The 24,336-nt window shown below is 25.4% G+C and overlaps 1 protein-coding gene across 4 annotated transcripts in view; it reads left to right on the top strand.

Annotated features, from left to right (window-relative positions):
- LOC112602653 overlaps window positions 1–24,087 on the top strand; it is a 146,506-nt gene extending 122,419 nt beyond the window's left edge. For all 4 annotated transcript variants that reach the window (XM_025350842.1, XM_025350844.1, XM_025350845.1 and 1 more), the window contains one exon: window positions 23,272–24,087. In XM_025350842.1, coding sequence (XP_025206627.1) covers window positions 23,272–23,383 — 112 coding nt within the window. In that variant the 3' untranslated portion in view covers window positions 23,384–24,087. The remainder of the gene's footprint in view (window positions 1–23,271) is intronic.
- Window positions 24,088–24,336: the final 249 nt, after the last annotated feature.

Genomic DNA, 24,336 nt, shown 5'->3' with positions numbered 1-24,336 from the left:
ACTTACGTATTTATTTGATTAAATTAAAAGCTACTATAAAATACATTTTTTTTTTAACAAATCGACATGATTCGGTCAAACCGTAAATTATTGTATATTATCTATTGTCGAGAAAAAATATAGTGGTCCAGATCTATAAAACTACTTTTAGTCTTAAACGCTGTAGTATGTCAGTAAAACGTCTGTTATATTGTTTGTTTTAGTTGCGTGTTGCGTTGTTATTTAATTACCACACTTATTTCAAAGTTTGGCATCCCTCGTAATACATTTGTATTGTTTGACACGTGTAACAATAAAAAATGATTTGTTTATTAGTTGGTAACTATTTGTTATTTTTTTCTACTCGTTTTCCCAAATAACTGTAAGGAACAATATATTTTATACGCATAACATCAGTTAGGTTAGGTATATTAGTTAACTATTATGGGCTATTCGCTCAGTTAGTGATAAATGATTAGGTACTGATTAGTTTTTACCGTTCAGCCATCTGTCGAACATACGATGTACTATACTTTTTTTTTTTTAAACCACCGACAGTATGGCTATATTTATTATCCTTCGACCCTATATACTTGGAATATTTTACGTGAAATTTGGCTCGTGGCCTCGCATCGATAATGTTAAAGCACCTTACGCTCTGACTACACCACGCAATCCCCAAACACTTTCTATTAAAACTTTACAGTAGATCGAACAACGCAGAATAATTTTGTTTTCGAATAGATTTTTGACTTGTTTTGGCCTATAAAGTAATTAAATAATTCGTTAAAGTAACTGAAAATAGTGAGAAATTACGAGTTGTATATGGTTCAATTAAATTGATATACGTTTAACTACCTATAATATTTTGTTAATAGTTGAATTTCACGGTAGTGTAACTTTTGATTTTTTTTTTTTCTTTACTTAGTGTATTTAATAATAAATAACACATTTTTAAATTATTTAATATTTATATGAAGCTTATCTGACTTACAATATTTATTATTTTTTAATCTTGTATATATAAAAACAAGTATTGTAATTTACAATTTTTTTGTATTAATAAATCTTATAACTGTAATGATAACTAAAAATAATAAAAAACAATTGTGTTTTTGAATGCCTATTTAAAAGTTTGTTTCTCAGTTTCTTATAAATATATTATTTATATGAAAAAATATACAAATATAATAAATTAATATCTGGGAGAAGAGTAAAAACGAGGCATAAATGCATAATTGTGGCTCCCTTGCTGTGTTTATTAAGATATTTTGTTAATAGATTTAATAAAATAATATACACTGGCTTAGGTTTTAATTTTGTATTTATTTTTATCTTAAATTAAGATAAAATAAAAAAATGTATATTAAATTTAATTTGATTTATTTGAAAATAATTGGTTTTGATTTTGTAAAAATATGTAAATACATTTTTTTCAACTTAATTAGTTTATTATTAATATTTCATAGAACCTTGTTCTATCGATACTTGTTGTACTGTTTACTTTTTATTATTAATAATGTAATATAAACTTTTTAATAATTTTGTATTTATTTAATTTTTTAAATGCTTCAGTTTGGAATTCATAATTTATATTGTTAAAAACTTTTAATATCAAAATATATAATATGTGGTATAATATTTAAATTGCAAATAACTCTTATTCTTTCAGTTTTAAAAATATCTCTATAAACCAATATTCATTGCTAAAATACTGAATATTGATACGTAAATAATTGAAATTCATAGTACCTTATAATAATATAATAAAGAAAATTATTTATCTAAATTATGGTCATGTTAAATTTAATATTCATGATAATATAATAAAATATATACTAAGGAAGAAATTTTACTGTAAATTAGAATTTGGGTGTATATAGTCATTGAGTAAGTCATTGAAATAGTTATTTTAAAATTAAATTCAATGATAAATCATTGCATATGAAAAAGATTGTGTAACATAATATATATATAGCAAATATCATAAAATATTTACCATAATATTACCTACATAATAAATAATTTAATATTATTTTTAAAAGCTTATAACTTGTAAGTCAATATTGAAGTACAATAAAACTGTGTAAATAAGTTCGTATATTTGTAATATTAAACCTTATAATTGATTTAAATATAATATTTAACATAATGATTAAAAGTTTCACGAATGAAAAAGTTATGAATAGATACATTATTTTTTATATAATTGATAAAATATATAAACACGTGAAGAATTCTGCAGTTAAATGCGTATGCGTATAAAAGAAATGAAACCATTTTTCTAATATTTAGGTTAAAAATTATATCATGTAAATTTAAAGTACTGTTTATAAAATTAAATTTACAAATAATTATGAATTATTAAATTTAATATTTACATATTTTGAAAATGTATTCAACTTTGTCATTTACAAATTGATTTTTTTTACACAGCCAGTTAAATTATACATTTTTAGTTTTTTTCCTATTAAGATAAATATAGTGTTTTTAAGAATTGTATAATTTTTTAATTTAATATTTCAATTGTTTTAAAAAATAAGTAATAGTTCTAGCAAATTTATAAACAGCAATAAGTGTGCTGCCATGGAACACAAAAGTATGTAAAATTACATGAACTTTAAAAATTAGAATAAATATTTTCTTTGTCTAATTTATATGAAAATATATAGTTAGAATTTCTTCTATTTTTTTCATTGTGGTTATTGGTTAAGTACATAATTGATCTGTGTTTATAAGAAGCGTTTAATCACTGTTGCAACTCATACAAGTACTAACGGTATATTTTTCTCATCACAACAAACAGACTTTATCGATTATTTATTAATTTCATGTTTAAGCACATTTTATGAGATTCCTTTTTAAAAATGTTATATAGAAATAAACAATTCAAATAAGTACTATAAAGGTGCAGTATAATAGTTTGATATCGATAACACCAATTATATATGCTATATGATTACAATATTGAAATTATTTGTGATATAATCTATATTAAATAATATCAGACGTTCTACCATGAAATGTAAAATAATTTGTAAGAAATTTGTTTTTTATACACATTATCTAACTATTAAATATAATTTAAATTTCATAATAAGCAGTAAAGTAATTAGTTTTGAATTGACTTAACAGTAATAAAATATTATATGGAAATCAGATGCAATCTATCAGATCATCGTTCAAATTTTTTAAATAAAATCACCATCTATTTCCAGAGTAATTTAATGTCCAAATGGTTCCTTTTTACAATTCCGAACAAATCACTTTATTGAATGAAAAGAACACTCTTTTCAAATGAAATGAGCGTTCGAGTACAACATAAAATTGTATTATATCACCTTAGAAGAGTATATTTTACGATGACTTTGTTACCATTCGCATAATAAATTAAAATGGTACAGAAAATTCGATAAGATACTACCCTTTACCTAACAAACAAACGTTGATAAAATAAATTGGAAAACTTTTAATGAAAATTTTCTCAGACATGAAAAAAAGTGATAACTAACTACATCGTATCTAATAATTAGAAAATTTTAGTGAAAATCTTGATAAATCGAATATATTTATCGGTTAAAAAGTTTTAGTATGCATATTATTTTAAGATAATAAATTTGTTTGAACTACAGAGCACAACAAAGTTATAAAAGAAAATATTAAAACATAAAGTCGCAAAATGTTTAATACCCTGCAACATAGTAGAGACAACAACCTTTACGGCATAGATACATACGTGAACGGAACTATAAATCTTAAAGTGTAATCAAACATTATACCAATAAATGCAACATAATAGTATATAATATCAATAGATGAACTTTATAAAAACTTTACGATGGAATTCATAGTACTCATACTGAACTCAAAAGCTAATTAACTTAATTAACAACCTCTACCTCACGACGTGAAATAAAATTTCTATTAAATCATGGTAATATTTATGTCATAGAGTTGTGTCAATATTCGAAATTTTGAATACTACTACAAGTCACTACAGTTATATGTCATGTAATTAATTATATGTGTATATATATATATATACGTAAAATAGCATAATGGCGTACCAGTAAGAGTTGAATGCATCGGGGTCATTACAGATTATATATGAGACCTATATAGCATATTTTTTCTTCTCTGAGATAAGCTTATATAAATTATATTTGATATTATCTCAGAAAGCACAAAACTAATTAATCAAAGTTGTATTTAAATTTTCTTATTAATTATGCGCTATAGTTTACAACCTATGTTATAATCTGACAATTGTATATTAAAAGCGATTTTACGGGTTTGCACCAATGAAACCTTTTTTAAACTTATTACAGCATAGATTTTTTTAATAACCTTAAATTATTTTTAGGCTTGTATATAAAATAAAATAGATAGGTACATTTTCTTTTAGTTAAAACATTATTGATTGATAATGTATGGTCTAAATTTACAAATAATATTTAGATATTGGTAAATTGTATTAAAATGTATTTTTAATCTAAATAAATAAACACATAAGCTCTTATTATCAAAAAAATATATATAATACGGTATTAAATTAAACATAATTTAACTATTAGTTTTATACGACTAAAAACAATAAATTATATTATTTTCATATTTCATGAATCATGATTTGTGTCAAAAGATAAATTGGTTATAAATTTTTAAATACTTTTACAATCATTCAGTGTACAAGTACTTAACTACTTCTAAAAATTATTTATAGATATCAACAAATTCAAATTTAAAATATGTTAAATAAAATTTTTGAAATTTCTAAAGTTTGTTAAACATTATTTAAATTTTAATTACGTTGGATAGAGGAAATATTGTTTTTGTGAGTATTAAGTAGAAAACACATACTTCATGTAATTTCAATAAATAATATTGATATTTACTTATTAAATATTGTCATATGTCACTTGTACTTACTAAATAGTATATATTAATATAATATGATATTTAAAATGCAATATACAGATGTTATAAAATTATATTAAACAAAATATTTCAGTTATTATGAACTAGTGTAACATGGTAACCAGTTAAATATTAGGATACCTAAGGAGAATCGTGGGATTCTATGGATATATTTAATCGTAGCTGGGGATAAAAATGGATTACAAGGATCGTGAGATGAGATATAATATTTAAATAACCAAATGACTCATCAATAGTGACTATGAATTTATAATTTTATTAAATACTTAAAACATAGTAGGTACTTACAAATAGTTAATCTTAATGTTTTAGAATAAATGCCCGTGTCGTGTTCTTGCGGAGTTCAGTTATCGATAGCTGTATTTCGGCCCAAGGTCCACAGTGAACTAACTATCTTATACATGGTGTGTATTGGCCATAGGCCTTACAATTATATGTGTGTGTATGTTGGTCAGCAGTTACTTTACTTGTGCATATGTGTCATGTAACATATTTATAATTGTTACATTAGTATTTTTATAAACTAATCACGTCAATAATTATATATCAAATATTGAACTATCCAATAACAAGCTATTTATATTTTTTAAGCAAATAATATCTTCTATGTTTGTTTGTATTTGTCTTATAACTTGACTAAAGATTTAACAACATATATCAAATAAAAAGTATTCTGAAGTTTTTTATTTATAACAAATGATTCTTAGTTAATCAAGAATATCTTTTAAAATTTTACAAAAGAAATATACATTCTACAGTACAATTTAAAAGTCTCAAACATTCGATACTTTAAAAGTCCTGGACAAAAGATCTTGAAACTTCTTAAAAAATAACAAAGAGACATTACTATATTTCAATACATTATATGAAATAAAATAAATTACACCACTAAAACAGTTATTTAAAACAAAGTTAGCCTCAAGTTCCCGTCAGTTAATTAAAATTAATGTATTATATACATAACTACTACTTTTGATCTTTATCATGATTAAAATAAAAACCAAAATGTGAAAACTATGTATATCAAAATATACTTAATGATGTATAATTTAGAAAATAATTTCATAAAACAAAATATACCATTATTACTACCTAATGATAGAAATCGAAAAATGAAATATTTATAATAAATTACTCTAATAGTAATAATTTAAAATGCAACAATACTGCTGAAAAATTAAAAGCAAGTGTCAACAAAAAAAGTTTAATCTTACATCTTAATTCCATTACGACAGGCTTTAGTTTAAAACAATTTTATTGTTGTTATTAATTAAAAATATAAATATCTACCTTTATGGTTATTAAAAAATATATATACATTTTTTTTAAATATTTTATATACTATAATCGAACTTAATGACAAACTAAATATTTAAATCATAGATAAATGAAATAAATTAAGAAAAAATACATATGTTATACTTGTATTTATTTATTACTAAAATATGTATTTTATTTGATAGTTCTAAATTACTTTATAATTTTTTTAATGATTTATCTCAAAAGTGCATCAAAAAATAATTTAAATGATCAATTATTTAACATTTTTTTTTTATCCGCATATGATTACATGTAATGCAAGATTACGTATAATTATTTAAATTAATTTCTCAAAACCTTTTTATATATCATTATTTCCTCCTTTTCGTTAAATTAAAATTTTTTTGTAATATATCTATATAAATGAAATGAAGCCATTTAAAAAAACATTCGAATGCAAATTTAGTTACGATTAGATTGTAATATTTATACACTCCTACAATAAAAGAGATATCTTTTATTACTCTAACGTGCAAAACATCAAATATTACCAAAATTTAACAATGCAAACTGCTCTGAATTTGAATTGTTCATTAAAAATAATCATTAAAATATATTTATTTCTCCTGAAAACTTATGACTAAAAGAATAAAAAAATTATAGATTTAAGAAAAAATGTACCAAATTACGTCCAAGAGATGAAATATATATAATATATAATATGTATTTTATTTTTTTAAGCCTCGTAAATGTGACTATAGAGTTTGGCCAAATGGTTTTTTGTGCAGAAAGGAAGTCAATTTACATGATTATATTTGAATATATATATAACTGATACACAAGTAATGAATATAATGGTGTTGATTTATGTATTATTTTTGCGAGGTGCCATTTGAGTTCGTGTGCGCTGAAATTATGTCAATTTATATGTTTTTTACCTACTCAAACGATGTTTTTATATTGGTAGGTAACCCATTACAGTTTTCCATGTAGAGGTACAAAAAATATAATTTAGAATTACACGAGCATGTTATCTTTAATCGGTTTCGTTGAAAAAACCTTTTTGACATAGTCTGCAGTTTTGGAATGTGTTTGTAATTATCGCGTGTTGAAAATTGGGTGCAGAGAAAAAAAATTATGAAATATAAAAACGTGTTGGTAGAGGTAAACTAACGGGTAAAATGAAACACTGCATGCACACTCCTTGATAACACGTCATATGCTCGGAAACACTAAAAAAAATTCTGTAATCACAATTTAAAGGATTTTAAACGGATAATTTTTCGATTAAATAGATATATTTTTATTCTTATGCAAAAGTCCGTTAATTCGTCATGATATTATGCATCCCTTAATGTTTTGAATTTCGTATAATATCTTTTCGTTGATGAATATTCCACAGAATATAATTTTTTAATCGATTCCAATAATAGTCAAATATTAGTAGGCGATGCTCGTGTTTGGTAAGGGAAATTAAACAATCACGCTTCCCTATATTAACAAATAACCGAACGAATTCTAAAAAATAATTATACGATTAACAAATTAATTAATGACACAATAAAAAGTTCAAATATGATTCCAGAATCCATATCGTATCGTTTTTTTGGTACCAACAGTGATAAAATTCAATAATCTTCAAATGTGATATTTATTTGTAAAGAATTGTTTTTTCAAGTTCTGCATGCCTAGGTGGCTAAGTATGACGTAAAACTGCGCATACACTTGTACAATGCTTGCATTTATATTATAATATTGTAGCTCTATTGAACTCATAAAAAAAAGGTCCGTCTGCTATACCCCTTAACAAAACACAATACGGTTCTTTCCAAAATCCATATATCTCTGACATCGGGTCACTTTTTGTTAGTGTCCCTATGACATGCGTGCGATAAAAGTCGCATTTAGCCCACGGGCTAGCCGAAATTTGCTAAATCCCTGCGGCATATAGTCACTGAATGTACGTTAAATGTATGGAGCTAAGTTTTTATTTATATACATATATATTTTTTTTGCCAACCATGTATTTTCGTGCGAATGCTCACCCTCGGTTTTTGATATTCTAATCACGATCCCAAACCTAAACCGACTTAACATCTCGTCATCGTCCAGAAACAAACGATGTCAGGCAACCGCCGCGGCACGGATTTTGAGTAGAGTTAATCTTACTCATTTCACTGTCTTTCTCTATTCAGAGTAATCATCTGATATCGAGAGAGCTTTTAATTTCACTGTTGGATACGCTTGCGTTTTTCTCCAAACGCACTACATTCGGCCGATAACCCCGCACCCCATACGCTCTGATCAAACACCATACCATCTTTAATCGTGCACAATAAATTCAATGCCACTATCCCGACTTTTCTCACTTTTCTCCCCTCAACTTTACAATTCGTGGTACCACACCCACACAACCACCAGATGATTAACGATCGAAGAGAGTCCCTTTGAGACCATTTACCAATTTCCGTATTTCACGGCATGCCGGACTCGCATGTACCACTGTCGAACATTTCGCATCCGGTCGTCGTTCAACTCATTATAATAAATTATATATAGAAATCGCGAAAAAAAATTCTATTTCTACTCATAAATCAGCGCGTTTTCATCTTAGAACAATTGTTATATGTCAGAACGGTGTTTCTGGAATAAATGTTAAGATGTCATCATAACCATAATAATATGTACAGTTGCATATTTTATAGTTATTGTACAGTCTATATTCGTTGTAAACATTTGATTAGAGACTCGCATACTTTCGAGAACATCACATGACTCAAATATTTTTCAAGTTGGCTTGTTATATAGTTTTGAAAAGCAATAACTTAAAGTCTTAAAACTATTCGACATTGCTATTGTTTGTTGAAGTACTACTCTAAATAAAATATTTTCTAGACAATAATACGTACTGCTATACTTTTATTTTTTAACTTTATTTGCACAACAAGATGTTATTGTGAAACACACAATGATTCATTGAACAAAAATAAATTATGATATTATTTTACATTATTTAGTATATAGTATGTCTATACATATTATACTAATTATTATAGTCTTAAAATATTATATATTTTATTACAATATGTCATTAAAAACATAAAAATAAAAACTTGATTTTTCAATAATTTACATTAAATTTAGTTTAAACTGGTAAATTCTGAACAAGTAATTTACTATATCACTATATTCGTTTAATATAGGTAATAATACTTTACCTAATAATTTTATTTTATTACAGTGAAATTAAAAATGAGATACTTTTTATAAATACTAACCTATTCAACTGTATTATAAAACTATTAACGAAAATAATATCTTAGTAAGCTTTATATTAAATTGTCAACTCCATAAAGTTATTTGTTATTATAAACTTATTAACTTACTTAGCACATATAAAAATTAGCTGCAGATGTTTGAAAATTTAATATTTAATTAATTTTGAACAAAATTACCTTTATTTTGATGTGAAAATATCGCGATTTTATTTTATGTTCATAGTATATAATTATTAAAAATTAATACAATATAAAATAGGTACCTACTAAAAAATGTGCACGTTTTTATAACTCAGCATTATGGTTCATAATCAAATACTTAAATTAGTATCTCTCTATACGTTAAAATAAAATATAATAAAAATAGTTTTTATAAACAAGAATAGTATGATTTAGATATTAAAAAAAAAACCATTTTTATATTCATACATTTTGATATTACACTCATATTATACATTAACATAAAACATCATAAAAATATATACGTAGTATACGTTAATTAATTTATCAATAAGGTGCAGCAATAATATATTACACTCAACATTTTATTTATTATGAATTAATAAATAAAAAAATTCTAACTGAAGTCTGAAATATTTTTATGATTTTGTTTGAAGATTATCTAAATTTCAATGACATCAAATATAATGTACACAATATTCATGTACGAGGTTCTGATATATTATAATTAATATAATATACTAACTTTATTTTTTTTTATTTAATTATATATTTCAATAATATTTGTATTTTTTGATTTTAGTAATCATTAATTATGAGAATAACCAATTATGTATTGATATTGTTTTGGTAAGAAAAACCGTAATTTTTTAGTGGTTTTCAAATATTTTTGATATTTTTATATGTTATACATCATTATTTGTTATATGCTAAAAAATAAACGTTAAAATATTTCTAATTTTGTATTATAAAATTTGGGCTCAAAGTAGTGGGTTTTAATTCTGAAAAAGCAATTAATACATAATAATTGTATTTAAAAAATGATGAAAAGTGTAGCTCATATTAAAAATTACACTTACTAAGATCTTATCAATATTTTAATATTTTTTGCGTCTAGTCCTAAAACTTACTAAAAACTACCGAAATAAAATTTTTTTAAATTTTCAATGTTCAAATTAGACTTAATTTTGGTTTTTAGTTTATTATTTTTATCAATTTTATTTATACATTTAATTGTCATCATATTGTGTATATTAATAATTTATCTTTGTTAGGCAAGGCATTGTGTAGAACATTGTTATTATAAACATACTGGGTAATAATAAACACGTATTCTACATAGCCCAAAGATTTTTGCATAAAAATATCTGCTCTGAACAATTCAGAAAATAAATTAAATTATTTTACTATTTTATCCATAAACTGTATCCCTTATTTCAAAACTTTGAATCATGTAGAAAATAAATATTTTAATCCTGCAGTTCTGACATTCAGTTATAATGAAAAATAGATATGGTAATCTATCGTTTATACCCATAGTCTTTATATAATATATATATATATATATACAAATGTCGACGTGTAAGTTATTATTACTAAATTTAATTTTTGTATTTCGTAAAATACGCACAATATACAAACCTCAAATGATTTAATTTATAATAAACTTGATAGTAACGATATTAAAATTAAACTGCTTATTTATCATAGCTTTGTTCACATTAAGTGTGATTTCTTATGGTATTTATTTTTATGACGATGTTACTAGTACATTGTACATAACATCTGAATAGTATTTATAGTAACAATTTGAATGCTTATAAAAATTAATAAAGTTTAAAAAGCTTTAAGTTGTAAGATTGGCTATAAATTAAATAACTAGTATTTTCTATCTAGATATATTATTTTAACGTAATTGCTGTTTAAATGAAATCATAAAACATTAATTTCATATTAAATAATTGTATCAAATTATATAAATAACATTATCCTTAAAAAAACCACTTACAAGTATATCATATTAAACGTCATTCTTCATTGTTTTCAACCTCATTGACCACTTAATAAATCATTTAATCATATTATAGTTTAATAAATGTGAAAAAAATGTTGTTGAAATACTTATAACCCTACAGTAATATAAACATCACAGAAACACTCTTTTTTTTGTGTTAAAACTTATGTTTATACACACTTGATATATGTAGGTACCTACCTAAGCTTTGTAAATATATATATAAATATAAATAAAAAAACAATTCTTATTGTTTTGTCAAGTAAAAAACTATTTTTTAACTATGAGTACTTTTTCTTTATAAAGTATTTTTTCAAAGTAAATATTGAATTTAATTGATAAATATTTGAACCTATTAATTATTAATTATTTTTTTTAAATAAATAGAATGATTAAATAACTAAATAAAATTAAAATGATAATATATTTTATATACAAAATGATTTTACTAGTTTGCTCATATGTCCTACAAATACATAGCTCTAGGTTATATAACCCTAATCAATTGCATTTACAAAATATACGAGTAAATATTTGATAGTGGTGTTATATTCAGTGTAAAAAAGAAAATATATTAAAATTTTTATAAATTTAAGAAATAAAGTTGTCTATTAATCACAATTAATTTACGCAAATGTAATATTTATTGTAATGATGAGTGCATTATAATATTATGTTCTAAATGTTGAAAATAAATTTACATTATAAATTAGAATTTTCAAAAAAGAAAAATATTAATATATTTATAAAATGCATTAAATAATATTATTAATCAAATTAATTATTAATATTTTTATAATTTTTCAAATGACATTTGTTAATTCGATAAATCGTATTAATATAATATGTATTTGAAATGAAGAAATAACTTTAAATACTATTTAAAAAAAATTAATTATATAATATTAGTTCTTAGTTAATATTAATAGACTATATATAATAATCAATTTAATATTAAAGAAAACTATAGAATATACGTATAATCTTTTATATAATGCTATTGAAAATATTAATGTTTATAACGTATTAATATATATTTTTAATAAAAAATACCTTAAAGAACCAAGATAATTAAAAAAATAAAATTAATAGTTTTTTTTTTTTTTTTAAACAAAATAACTCTTCATAAAAGTTTTTTAAAATCATAAATTATGTACTACTTTAAAACATTGAAATCTTCTTAAACACTTTTAAAAATGTTTAGACATTATCTTTAATATTATTGATTTAGTTTTAGAAACATTTTTACATAGGAAAATATTTTGATTATATTATATATTGCAAGTGAATCAAATTGCAAACTACAAATAAATTCATTGAATTTTTATACGTATTAAATATAAACATTTACTATAGTAAAAAAAATTCAAAAAAAAAAATAAAAATAGAAAACTCAATACTCAAATAATATTAAAATAAAACAAAACATATATATTAAGTATTAATAAAAAAATAAAATTCTAAAAAAAAAAACTAAGAATAATAATAATTTAAAGAAGTGTAAAATCAATATCGTAAATAATAATGTATTCATATAAACTAGGTTAACCAGACTTAAAACGAGATAGTCCCTTTTTAAATCATGTCCCGTTATCATGACAAACTTCGAACGGGACTTTTTTTATTCCTTTTTTAGAAGATGGTCCCGTTTTAATACCGTTTTTCCATATTAAAAAACATTGTATCTTAAAAAAAATAAGTCAATTTATGAAACAAATCTAATACAGTTTTTTAACCGAAGTTGTAAATAACAAATAATAATTTTCGTGGAATGAGAATCGAAAGCCGATGCCAGTAAATAACCAAATTAGCAATCAACATGAAACAGAAAAATGACGTGATGTATTTAAAACACTAAAAATAAATTGCATTTCCGTCAACAACTTTTCAATAATTATTGAATTATTGGATATTCCTGAAACAAATATGTCTGTAGAAAGAATATTGTTAATAATAAATGTATTGTGGACAGATGAAAAAGCCGTTTTAATGTCGAAGCCATTAAATCGATAACTATTGCGAAAAAGCATTTTAAAATTTTAACTCCACAATTTTATTAATTTCTTTTGATGCAACAAAATAGTTAAATTCAATAAATTATTCAGAAAAATGCGAAAAAGAATGGATAGTGAAAGAAGTATTATCAAATTCATGAATAATGAAAATAGCTATATAATGATGTAATTTTCCTAACTCTTGTGAAAAAAAAATTATTAACTTTGAAATTCAACATTGTTGTTTAATAATAATAAAATATATATATATATTCCTAAACATTCAAACACTTTTATAATTTAGATTAGACTAGTTAACTCAAAAAGGGCTAAATAATAAAAAAACACGATTGTTTGTGATATGACACAGATTTAAACTTTTACACTCTACAATTGTGCACGTATATGTGAATATAAATGGAGAGATTTTTTCTGTGATAGGAAGTTTTTTTGGAAGGAGCTAAAACTGTCCTGTATTTTAATTTTCTTAAAATGGTCACCCTAAAATAAACAGAGTAATAAAATAATTTAAACAAAAAAATAATTGTTACATTATTTTTGAAATAGCAATGTTTTATTTTTATTATTTAAAATGATGAGTTATTTATTTATCATGGTTAAAGTGTTTTTTAGATAGTTTATAACCTTATATCATTATTTATTATAAACATGTAGATTTTATACATTTTTAATCTAATGGTAAGTTTAGTATACGACGGTTGCAGAATAACTAAAGCTTATTTCACGATTTTTTTAGATTAATAATATTTAAAACGATAAAAAATGGTGAAAATGCAAAGCTAAAATGTAACTTTATTGGTATATTTTAGTTACAAAAATTGAGTAACTTAACTTTCAGGCTTTAATATCAGTCACTAAAATGACTAAATGTTTGATGAATCAATAATTTATTTTTTAATCGTTATTATTAAACTTGTATTTATATTTTCATATTAAATGTTTTATTTTTTTTTAATCTGGCTTTGTTAAAATGTAAGTTTACCTATTTTTTTGAAGAATAAATTCATAGAATACATTCACTAAAATAATTTAAGTTATTAACTATACCACAAATTGGTTATATACTAATTGTTTTAAATTTATTTTAATAATATTGGTAAGTATTCAAAAGTACAATTTTATTTATACATTTACACTGAATGATATCAAAGTGCAAACGAGAAAAATATTGATTAAGTTTCAGAATACTAATGACAAAAATAAAATAGTTAATAGGTATTTATTCAATTGTTATCACTTTACACCGAAATTATCTCTAATATTTAGTAATTACATCTTATATTTTTATCTTCTTTACATTTTTTTTATAAATGTAATAAAATTACCTTAATTAAAGCATCTATAGTTATATATATATATATATTAAATAAAGCAATGAATATTGATTTTACAATAAGGTATGTTTTTTTTTTTTTTTTTTTTTGTTTTTGTTTATCGTCACCTTTTTGTGACAGAAAAAAACACTTTGGTTTTTAACTTTAAAAGTGATACCTACTCAATTGAGTCTAGTGGATACTTTGAGAGTGGGAAAAAAGTAGAAAATTCTCAGCAATTTCCTTTTGTAATCTTCTTTTATAATCATAAAATATTATAATAGCTGTTTATAAATAAATATATAAATTCACAATTCTTTTTTATAATTATTGAATAGAATTTAAATTTAACACATACATTACAGTGAATTACTTTTTAATAACAAAGACAAATATACTTGACACTTAATGTAGAGTAAAAAGGTTAGGTACCTACTTTCTGCTTTTATTATCTTAATATTAAATGTTTTTAAAAATATCCTTCTTTTCTTTTTCTTTTTTTATTCATAAAATATATTTACAATCTGTATACACAATAATACAATGAATAAATAGGTTAGATATGAGTTTTAAAAATGACGGCTTGAAAGAAGAGAGCGTTCATTGACACTACTACCAAATTATGAATCTAGAGGGTAGGTTTCTAATAATTATATTATAGATTTTTATATATTGTTTGATAGATCACGTGACCATTTACATTTGAGACGACAGAGTGGGTTGTTAGGTAATATGCGGAAGGATAGTTTAGATGAGAGTTGGTATGATTGAAGGGATTTTATGAAATTTGTTACAGTTATAATCTTCTTCCCAAAAATTATAACTAATAAAAATTAACATATTATTATTTTAAATCTTAACATTTCTATTTCTAATTGATATTGAGGACTTGAATTTTTAAATAACTATCGTTAGATTATTATACTATATTAATTCATAATATTCAGAAAATACTGTGATTCCAACTTCTTAAAATGAATATTTCATTAAAATTTGCCATAATGGCCAAATCATGATAAATAACGGTTCTTTTAAATAATTTATAATTTTTTCTGACTTAAACTTACAACAAATGATAGAATGATATTAAAATAGTCAGAAATTACGTATATATGATTTTGCATGGCCATAATTTTATTTAGGTACTGAAGAGATATTATTAATAAAATATAATAATCAATAATATAAATAGCAACAAATAAACAACATTGTAATTTCTAAGATTACTATAAATGCGATTCATATAATATAAATTTTCATTAATTTTATTTATTTACATTTACCATCCTAAACATTAACAAATAAAATATACTCATCGCGGTCCAAAAATAAACTAATAGTGTGGACAACTGTAAAAGTGAAATACATACTAGGTTATTTGGTTCAAAATAAATTATTACCTAAAATAATAATCTTTAAAAAATAATACAAAGAGGTAATATATAATATGTAGTAAACAACCATGTTAAACACAAATACTGAGCTCAATAATCAAAAACCTAAATACATTAATTGTATACCTTGCCGTATTTATCGAAAAATGTAATTATTCGTACCAAAATTACAACAATTGTATAATTACTAAAATATAACTTTAATGATTAAGTTATTTAGATAATCAAGAAATATTAAAATATCGTCAATGAAAAGTTAAAATCACAAAACTTCACAGCACGATTTATTAATACTATAAATTATCAAAATGTTTTGAAATCTAATCAAACAATTATTTCACGATCGTTTTTGAACTGTGATAATTATAAGACCTGACCCTGCGTGGATGTGAATAAACACATATTTAAACAAAAACTGCTAAATAGTAATAATTGTGTCCGTCGATAATTGAATAAGTCACTAGACATTGTATGTATTTGATTTTTATTTAGCTATGTGTCAAGCTTAATTTTTTAGTTACTAAAGTTTTGATAAATAATTCTAATACTTTAATAGAAAAACGCTTTACTTTATGATGTAAGCACCCTTCTGGTACAATATGTCAAATCCACGAAGTGTTAAATATTAAAATGGTTGAATACGTAAATGTTTGCGTCAACCGTAATAATTGCTACGAACGTACGAACATACGAATAATATTATGTATATAATTATACTCGATTGTACATAAGTTGTTATTAGCTAACCGATATTCACATTAGGTTATCCACTCACCATCTCGCATGATATAGTAACATTGAGTAACCTTTCGACTAGAATTCTAACATATTGTTTATAAAGTTTTTTTATATTGATTAATCTTTATATAAATATATATATATATATCTTACTATTATATTTATATTAAATTTTTGATATTAACATCATACAATAGACAATACGTATCAAAGCACTTCTATTAAAATTTGAGGTAACCAATCTTTCATCAATTAATTTTCATACAAATATAACATTAAAACATTAAAATATAATAATAATAATAGGTTAAATTAGCCTCTTTTCTGTCGCTTTTTAATTTTTTGTTTTTATTAGGGCTTTATATCGACTTAAATTTAATACTATTTTAATATTAAATAATTTATTATTTAATGTATTGTCAATATTAATTTCAATAAGAAGAAAATCATCAAAATCCTCCGCGAACACAGTCGCATACGAAATATTATGGTGTAATAAAATATACAATTATACAGGTTGGACACTGTATTTTATTGTTAAGTTTACAAATAAAAACTTTAAAATACATTAATCCACTCTATATAATATAGATATAGTATACCTATTATTCACATGAACATGCTATAGCATATTGTGAGTACAAATATTAAAAAACAGTCCTCCCACGTTGACATTAGTAAATGTGTCATACGCACATTTGACATGTCAGCTAAGAGTTATTTCTAAATATATTGCTCTGAACATAGGTATACTTATAACATACATTACACGTATTGTGCAATAAAATACAACTGATATTCGTGTAAGGTATGTTTAAAAAAAATAAATAAACAGCCACCATCAATCGCTTGGGAATCAAAGACGATAAGTCATTCAGTGTGTATTTATCTCCATGTGTTATTTATTTTTCCTCATCCGACAAATATGAAATAATAAGATGTAATAACAAGAACACAGAGTAAACGAGACAAATATAATATATTGTATATTTTAAAAAATGCAATTTGTTTCATTTATAATGCAACAGTGGTAGATAACAATGAAATATTTCTGCAGTCTAGCTAAGTGGATGAATTGATATCGGTCCACGATCGATAAAAACAATTTCGATTTTCGATTTTATGTAACTAGTATATAGGTATTATTATAATTGATAATATAATTAAACAACTGTCGCTTTTTCGTGAAAAAATTTCAACGATATTATAGGCTCATATGACAAAATAATAATGTTGTATTGTAACTTCAATGAAACGTTTTGAAAATAGTTTCACCCGACGATGGAAAATATAACATAACGACAAACCCCGTCAGATTTTAGTCGACTTATGAATAATATATTATTATAATGGTTCATCGTAGTTCGTTTCACGTTATATATTATATTCACAGATTAATACACTAAAACCGTCAACAGAATATTATAATAATATTGCCTTCAACCGTAGAAGTTACAGACGTGTGACGTTATTATCTCATCAGCATCACAAAATAATTTTAGAGACGGAATACCGAATAAGTAATTCAATACGACTACTTTCTGATTGCACTACACCGTGAGAAATGCTTACAAAATATATCGATACCTATTGTAAACTGACTAGTTTTGATTCAAAATAAATACCATGACAATATTTGCACAACATATTATAAAGAACGAGATTAACTTTTCAAGCACTCTCCTCGAAAAATTGATTTCCTCATACTTAATCATCGTACATTGAAATATTTTTATAAAACCGGGTCAAAATTAAAATTTAAAATTACATTTTATTATATTACAATATTGTAAACAATTTTTATGATATAAAATCAATAACTGAATTTATTTTATGTCGAAAATGCCATTATTTGTTTTCACTATGGAGGTATAATGCATTGTCAATAAAACAGTAAATAAAAATAATTTGTTAATAAATGATTTTAAAATAAAATTACAATTTAATTTACTTTACAAGGTAATGAACAAAAATTAATTATTCTACAATCAACGTTTAAAGAAAAAAAAACGCTAGGTAGTAAGCACAAAAACCGATTAAAAAAAAAAAACTGTAAAAAAAAGTTTAATTGACTTCGCAGTAGGTATCATTAAAAGTTATGAATTTGGTACTCGTATATTAAAAGATGACAGTCTATATAAATTCCTCAGATTTTATATCTAATCTTGTTCTTTTAGTTGAATAAATAAGTATTAAAATATTTTCATATATATAATATGTATTGGTAAATGCATAATGAATATGAATTGACAATATTAGATTAATTACTAATAATTTATTTATTAGCATTTAATGCAGCTTAAAGCTCTGACTAATGTCTATTTACTTGTAACTGTTTTGACATAAATGAAATATGATAGAATTAATACAATATATAATTTTATTGATAAATTAATAGAATATAAATAGTTACCAGAAGAAACAATTTAACATACATTCTTTAAAAACAGAATATTTCGTCAAAATATATAAATCCCCCAAAAAGACCGAATGTGTCTGTGTCGTGAATACGAATTAATCAAGCGTGAATACGTCTACAATTTTCGATAAGAAGTAGTTTTATTGTCATTAATATCGGAAAGGAAAAGAAGAAATAAGTGAAGGTTGTCACATCTAGCTGATAATAAGTAGGTATTTGATTAAACATTTTCCAATTTGAATTTAATAATTTGAATTATTTTATCGTAAATATACTTATTGGCATTAATTGTACCTACATTCTAACGAAATTGCTCTGTAAACAAACGAAAAATGTACATAATTTAGGTAGGTATACTGTATTTGATCGAAAAATTTAAGTACCTACCTATATCAAGTTGAAATATGTTAACAAATAGTATAATTAATTCTCGTGAATGGTTCGATATTCCTGGCCATTTTCAAGCTTTTCCAACAATTTATTCAAATTAGGTCTGAAAATTGACCTACTCTAATCACATTATGTAAGGGACAAGAACACACATGGACAATTTGAAGGGTTCTTTCGTGGCAATAGCAATATGGGTTCGCTTTAAAAGAAACCATTGATTTTTTGTTTTATTATTATCGTTACACAACATCTTTGTACATCCTTGAATACAATGACAGCTGTCACAGGATTAACAAAAAATGAATTTTAAGCTCTCAAACTAAATATGCACAAACGTTAAAAATACAACGGTTTTAAAATGTATGGCACATAATAATTGATAAGTATTAAGTACCCCTTTGAATTATTACTCTACTGAAGAAGACGTGAATCGCGACTAAGCACTATGTGTACCGTACGGTATGGTCGTGTTCGAATACTTATATGCACAGTAAGTACATGCAGTGACATAGCCAAGGGGGTTTTAGGTGTTTTAACCCCCCCCCCCCCTCATGATTATTTTAATATTTTTAAATATTCAGTAAACTAGCGATCAAAATGAGAAGACTAAGGTTAATGTTACGAAGTTCAAATACTTTTACATTATCAACAAAACAATTCTAATTCAAATGTGCAGCATATTTTGAATGACTTTTTTTTTGTTCTCTATGTTCTGGCCCGTTATAATTTGTCCATTCCTAGCATATACTTAAACTTTACCCCCCTCCCCCCACATTAAAAAGTTCTGGCTACGCCACTTTGTTCCATGTGAGTACACACGAATCATACGAACCACGATGTAAAATTATGAAATGAGACGACACGACGACGACAACACAGTGACGAAACATCACCGTAATGCTGTCAAACTGTAATTAATTACTATAATATTATATTATGAAATAAAATTACGCAAAACCGAGCGCGGCGGCGAGCGATGACTCGATACGGAACGGCGCGGCGGCGTCGCGACAATCGATACGTCGGCGGCAATGGCACTGGTGACGAATTTAGCGCGGCGGCGAGATGAAAGGCGGCCGCCACAACGACTGTACAGCGTGGCCGCCACCGCTGGCCGGCCAAATGTGACGACGTTGCGGAATGATTATTGTCGCGATCCGCGTGGACGGCCGTCCGGGACGCGCGTCAACGGCGGCCGACTCGACCACGACGGACGACATAATAATAATAACAACGTGTCCACCGTAACACCGTAAAGCGCTATCGATGCGACAAGGCGGCCGCGACGACTATTCCGCTTCGGAACAGCGCGAACAGCGGGGTCGACCCACCGAGGTCGCGGACAGGCGTATCCGAGACGATGGATGCACATCGCGAGACGGCTGTTCGTTAGCGTTACGAGCGATGTCGTCTCGCGTCAAAAGCATTCTGCAGTATAGTTTTAATAGAATCGTTTTAAACGTTGAATAATATACTGTATCGAGAATATCGACGTGAACAATTTTAAATAATATTTTTAAAAATATTAAAGAAAACAATCGTTAAAACGACATATTTACACGTGAAAATGAAACTAATATTATATATATAAAAAAAAAAAAAAGCCAAAATGTTATTGAAATATTATTTGACGATTTTATGTCTTATGCAATTTTCAAACATCAATAATGAATCGATTTACCGAACGCCGCGACATCGTCTCCGCTTAGGTGTGTGGAAGATGTTAAAATGGGTATGTGGCCTATATAATAATTTGTCACCCGACCAGTGCGCACAAGCACTGACATACATAAATACATTATTAAAGCTTAAATTTGTATTTATGGTCAGTGTTCATAAAAAATGTATATAAATATTTATATTTAAGCACCCGATTTCACTCCGTCAAACGCGATGAACCTTTTTTTAATAATAAAATACTTGCAAAATAATTTTTAGAATTTGCATTTGGATGAGGGTAGGGCAGTCGTAGTTAAAAAAATTAGTTTACAAATGACGTGAAAGATAATATTTTCTATGTCGTGTAGATTTGATTTTGTTTTTAAAAAATTAAGTTATTTATATTTTTTTAATTTTTTTTTTTAATTTTACTATTTAATAATATATTATCGTTTAATTTTCTTTATGCATTATAAAATTTTGATTTTGGTCAAGTATTTATGAAGATATCGCTTTATTACATAGAATTTTCTGATTTATCCGTACTTCCGGAATTATAAACGTTTTGTTTGTGTTGGTGCATGTTTTTATACACATAAATATGCATTTTCTTTATGTAGCAATATTTTATTTTCATAAATACTATACAGACGTACCTACAAGTTTTTTTTTTTTTTTCATTAAAATATTTCGTTTATACTACACGAATAATATTATAAAAACGCTAAAGGCTAAGACTTAGTCAATCGCTGAAAATATAAATATTAATACCCGAAATTTTTAGAACGATATTTGTTTATTTGTAGTTTTTTTATCGATTTTATTTACGAATATATCTATCATCTCTTTAAAAAACTTTGATATTATTACACCCTTAAAACCACAAAGTTTTCGTTTCAAATCATTCACACTTTTTTTAATGTCATTATATGTCAGTGTTTTCCTTCAGGCAGATTTATAACCAAATCCATTGACTACAAGGCACAGAAAGGGTATTAAACGTGGTTTTACCATTTTCTAGAATTCAATATTTCCGCTGTTTTACATTAATCGCCTTTCTCATTTAATACGCGTAATACTACTGATTATAAGTCTCAGGATAAAACCTTGCGAAAGTTCCCACCAGCCGATTATACCGTTTAAAAACTACATACATTAATCTATTCCACTTGAGCCGTGGTAGTTCTGTATCAGACATCAGTTTAATAGTCTATTTATAGTATGCAGTTATTAAAACAAATTCACTCATCAACCAAATTTACCAAATCGATGCGCAGGATTTTGATGCTTAAAAATTGTAAATAAATTAGTAATACACTGAAAAACGGACGTAGGTATAGAATTGAAAGAGGATGAAATAGAAATATTAAATAATAGAAAAATTAAAGCCGTATAATCGTTATAAAATTAATAAATCTACTTTTGTGATTGTACTGCAGCCACTATATCATTATTTCTAATACTAGACAAAAATAATACTGAGTAGCTACTCTTCGAGCGTCATAATGTTATGGTAATTCGACGGCTCTTTCAAACACAAAGACAGTAAATGTTAACATGTTATTTGCGAGAAAAATAATCACACCTTTTGCGCAATATTTTGCAAATTTCAACTTAGTAAATACGAAATATATTTTTTTTAATAATGCGTAATTTATCGATATTATGTTTTTTTGCGTGGGTACCGTTTTGTCGGCTTGACCTGCAGTGTGAATGACATAATAATAATATATCTTATGATTTATATCATAAGATATGTGTATACATATATATATATTTTTATTTTTTTTTATTTATATATAATATTTATATCTTATGATTTAGGTACTCGTTTTGTATTTCGTGAATCGCGCGCTTGCTCCCCTCGCAATCCAACTATAATAATAAATAGTATGTCGATATTAATTTTTCAGCTCTAACCCGACGTTGTTTTGGATGGCTATCGTTCATTTGATACTGACGTCTCTCATCCTGTTCGCGGTGGGAGCGATCGCTTGGCTGGACTGCCATCACGACCCAGACTGACAAGAGCTGTACACGGGCCATCGTCCCGCCGAGCTACCGATGACGTCGTCTCGGCCGACGACCAGCAGCTCCGTGACCATCAGCATGACGACGTTTGCGTCCGACCCGCAATCGTCATCCGTCGGCCATCGACTCACGCCCGGGCCAAGCCTGTTGGTCAGGTCCTGTTAGCACGGCCACAAGACGACGACCCGGAATCCCGTTTTTTTCCGGACGCCGTCACGGCGATGACGATTTTGATATAGCGTGTTAATATTATGAGTCGATTTGGGGGAGGGGGGAAGTTGCAGCATTCGCCGGAACGACCGTCCGACGATAGCGACACGAAAACGAATACATTTTAGTCATTTGTCGTTGTCGTTTAATTTCTTTCTTTTTTTAACATTTTTTTTTCCTTTCTGATCGCTACCGTTTTATTACTGTTTCAACAATGCACGCGCCATCATTGTACGATTTTTATGCGAAACGATCGGATGTACCCAAACGTTGTGGATACGAATTCCACATAAATTAAATTAGTTTAAGTTTTAAAAAATGTTAGAAAAAAGTCTGAATTAGATTAAAAACGAGAGGACACTCGTGACTGCAAACGAGTTTTCTGAATTACTCGCGTGTACAGTAATTGTTTAAGTGTTATTTTGATTTGTATCAAAAATTGTGTCGAAATACATTTTCATTTTCAGTTTGTTTTTTTTTTCTTTTATATTAACAATCGAGAGTAAGATAATGTATTATTTTGAGAAGAGCTATTTTTATTGTATGAAAATTATTTCAAAATATGAAAGTGAGTGTTAGCCATTTTCTAGTTATTTTTAACGTTTCATAACAAATAAAACCAACGTCTGTAATATATTAGTTGATAATTGAAATTAAATTAAATTACATATTTTTCGTCATTTGATTTATTTATTATCATGATAATTTTTATACTCCATTGTTTTACATAATTTTCT

Source organism: Melanaphis sacchari, unplaced genomic scaffold (assembly GCF_002803265.2).
Source record: "Melanaphis sacchari strain LSU unplaced genomic scaffold, SCAv2.0 Contig8_pilon_pilon, whole genome shotgun sequence".
NCBI lineage: Eukaryota > Metazoa > Arthropoda > Insecta > Hemiptera > Aphididae > Melanaphis > Melanaphis sacchari.
This window is presented reverse-complemented; position numbering and strand designations above follow the sequence as displayed.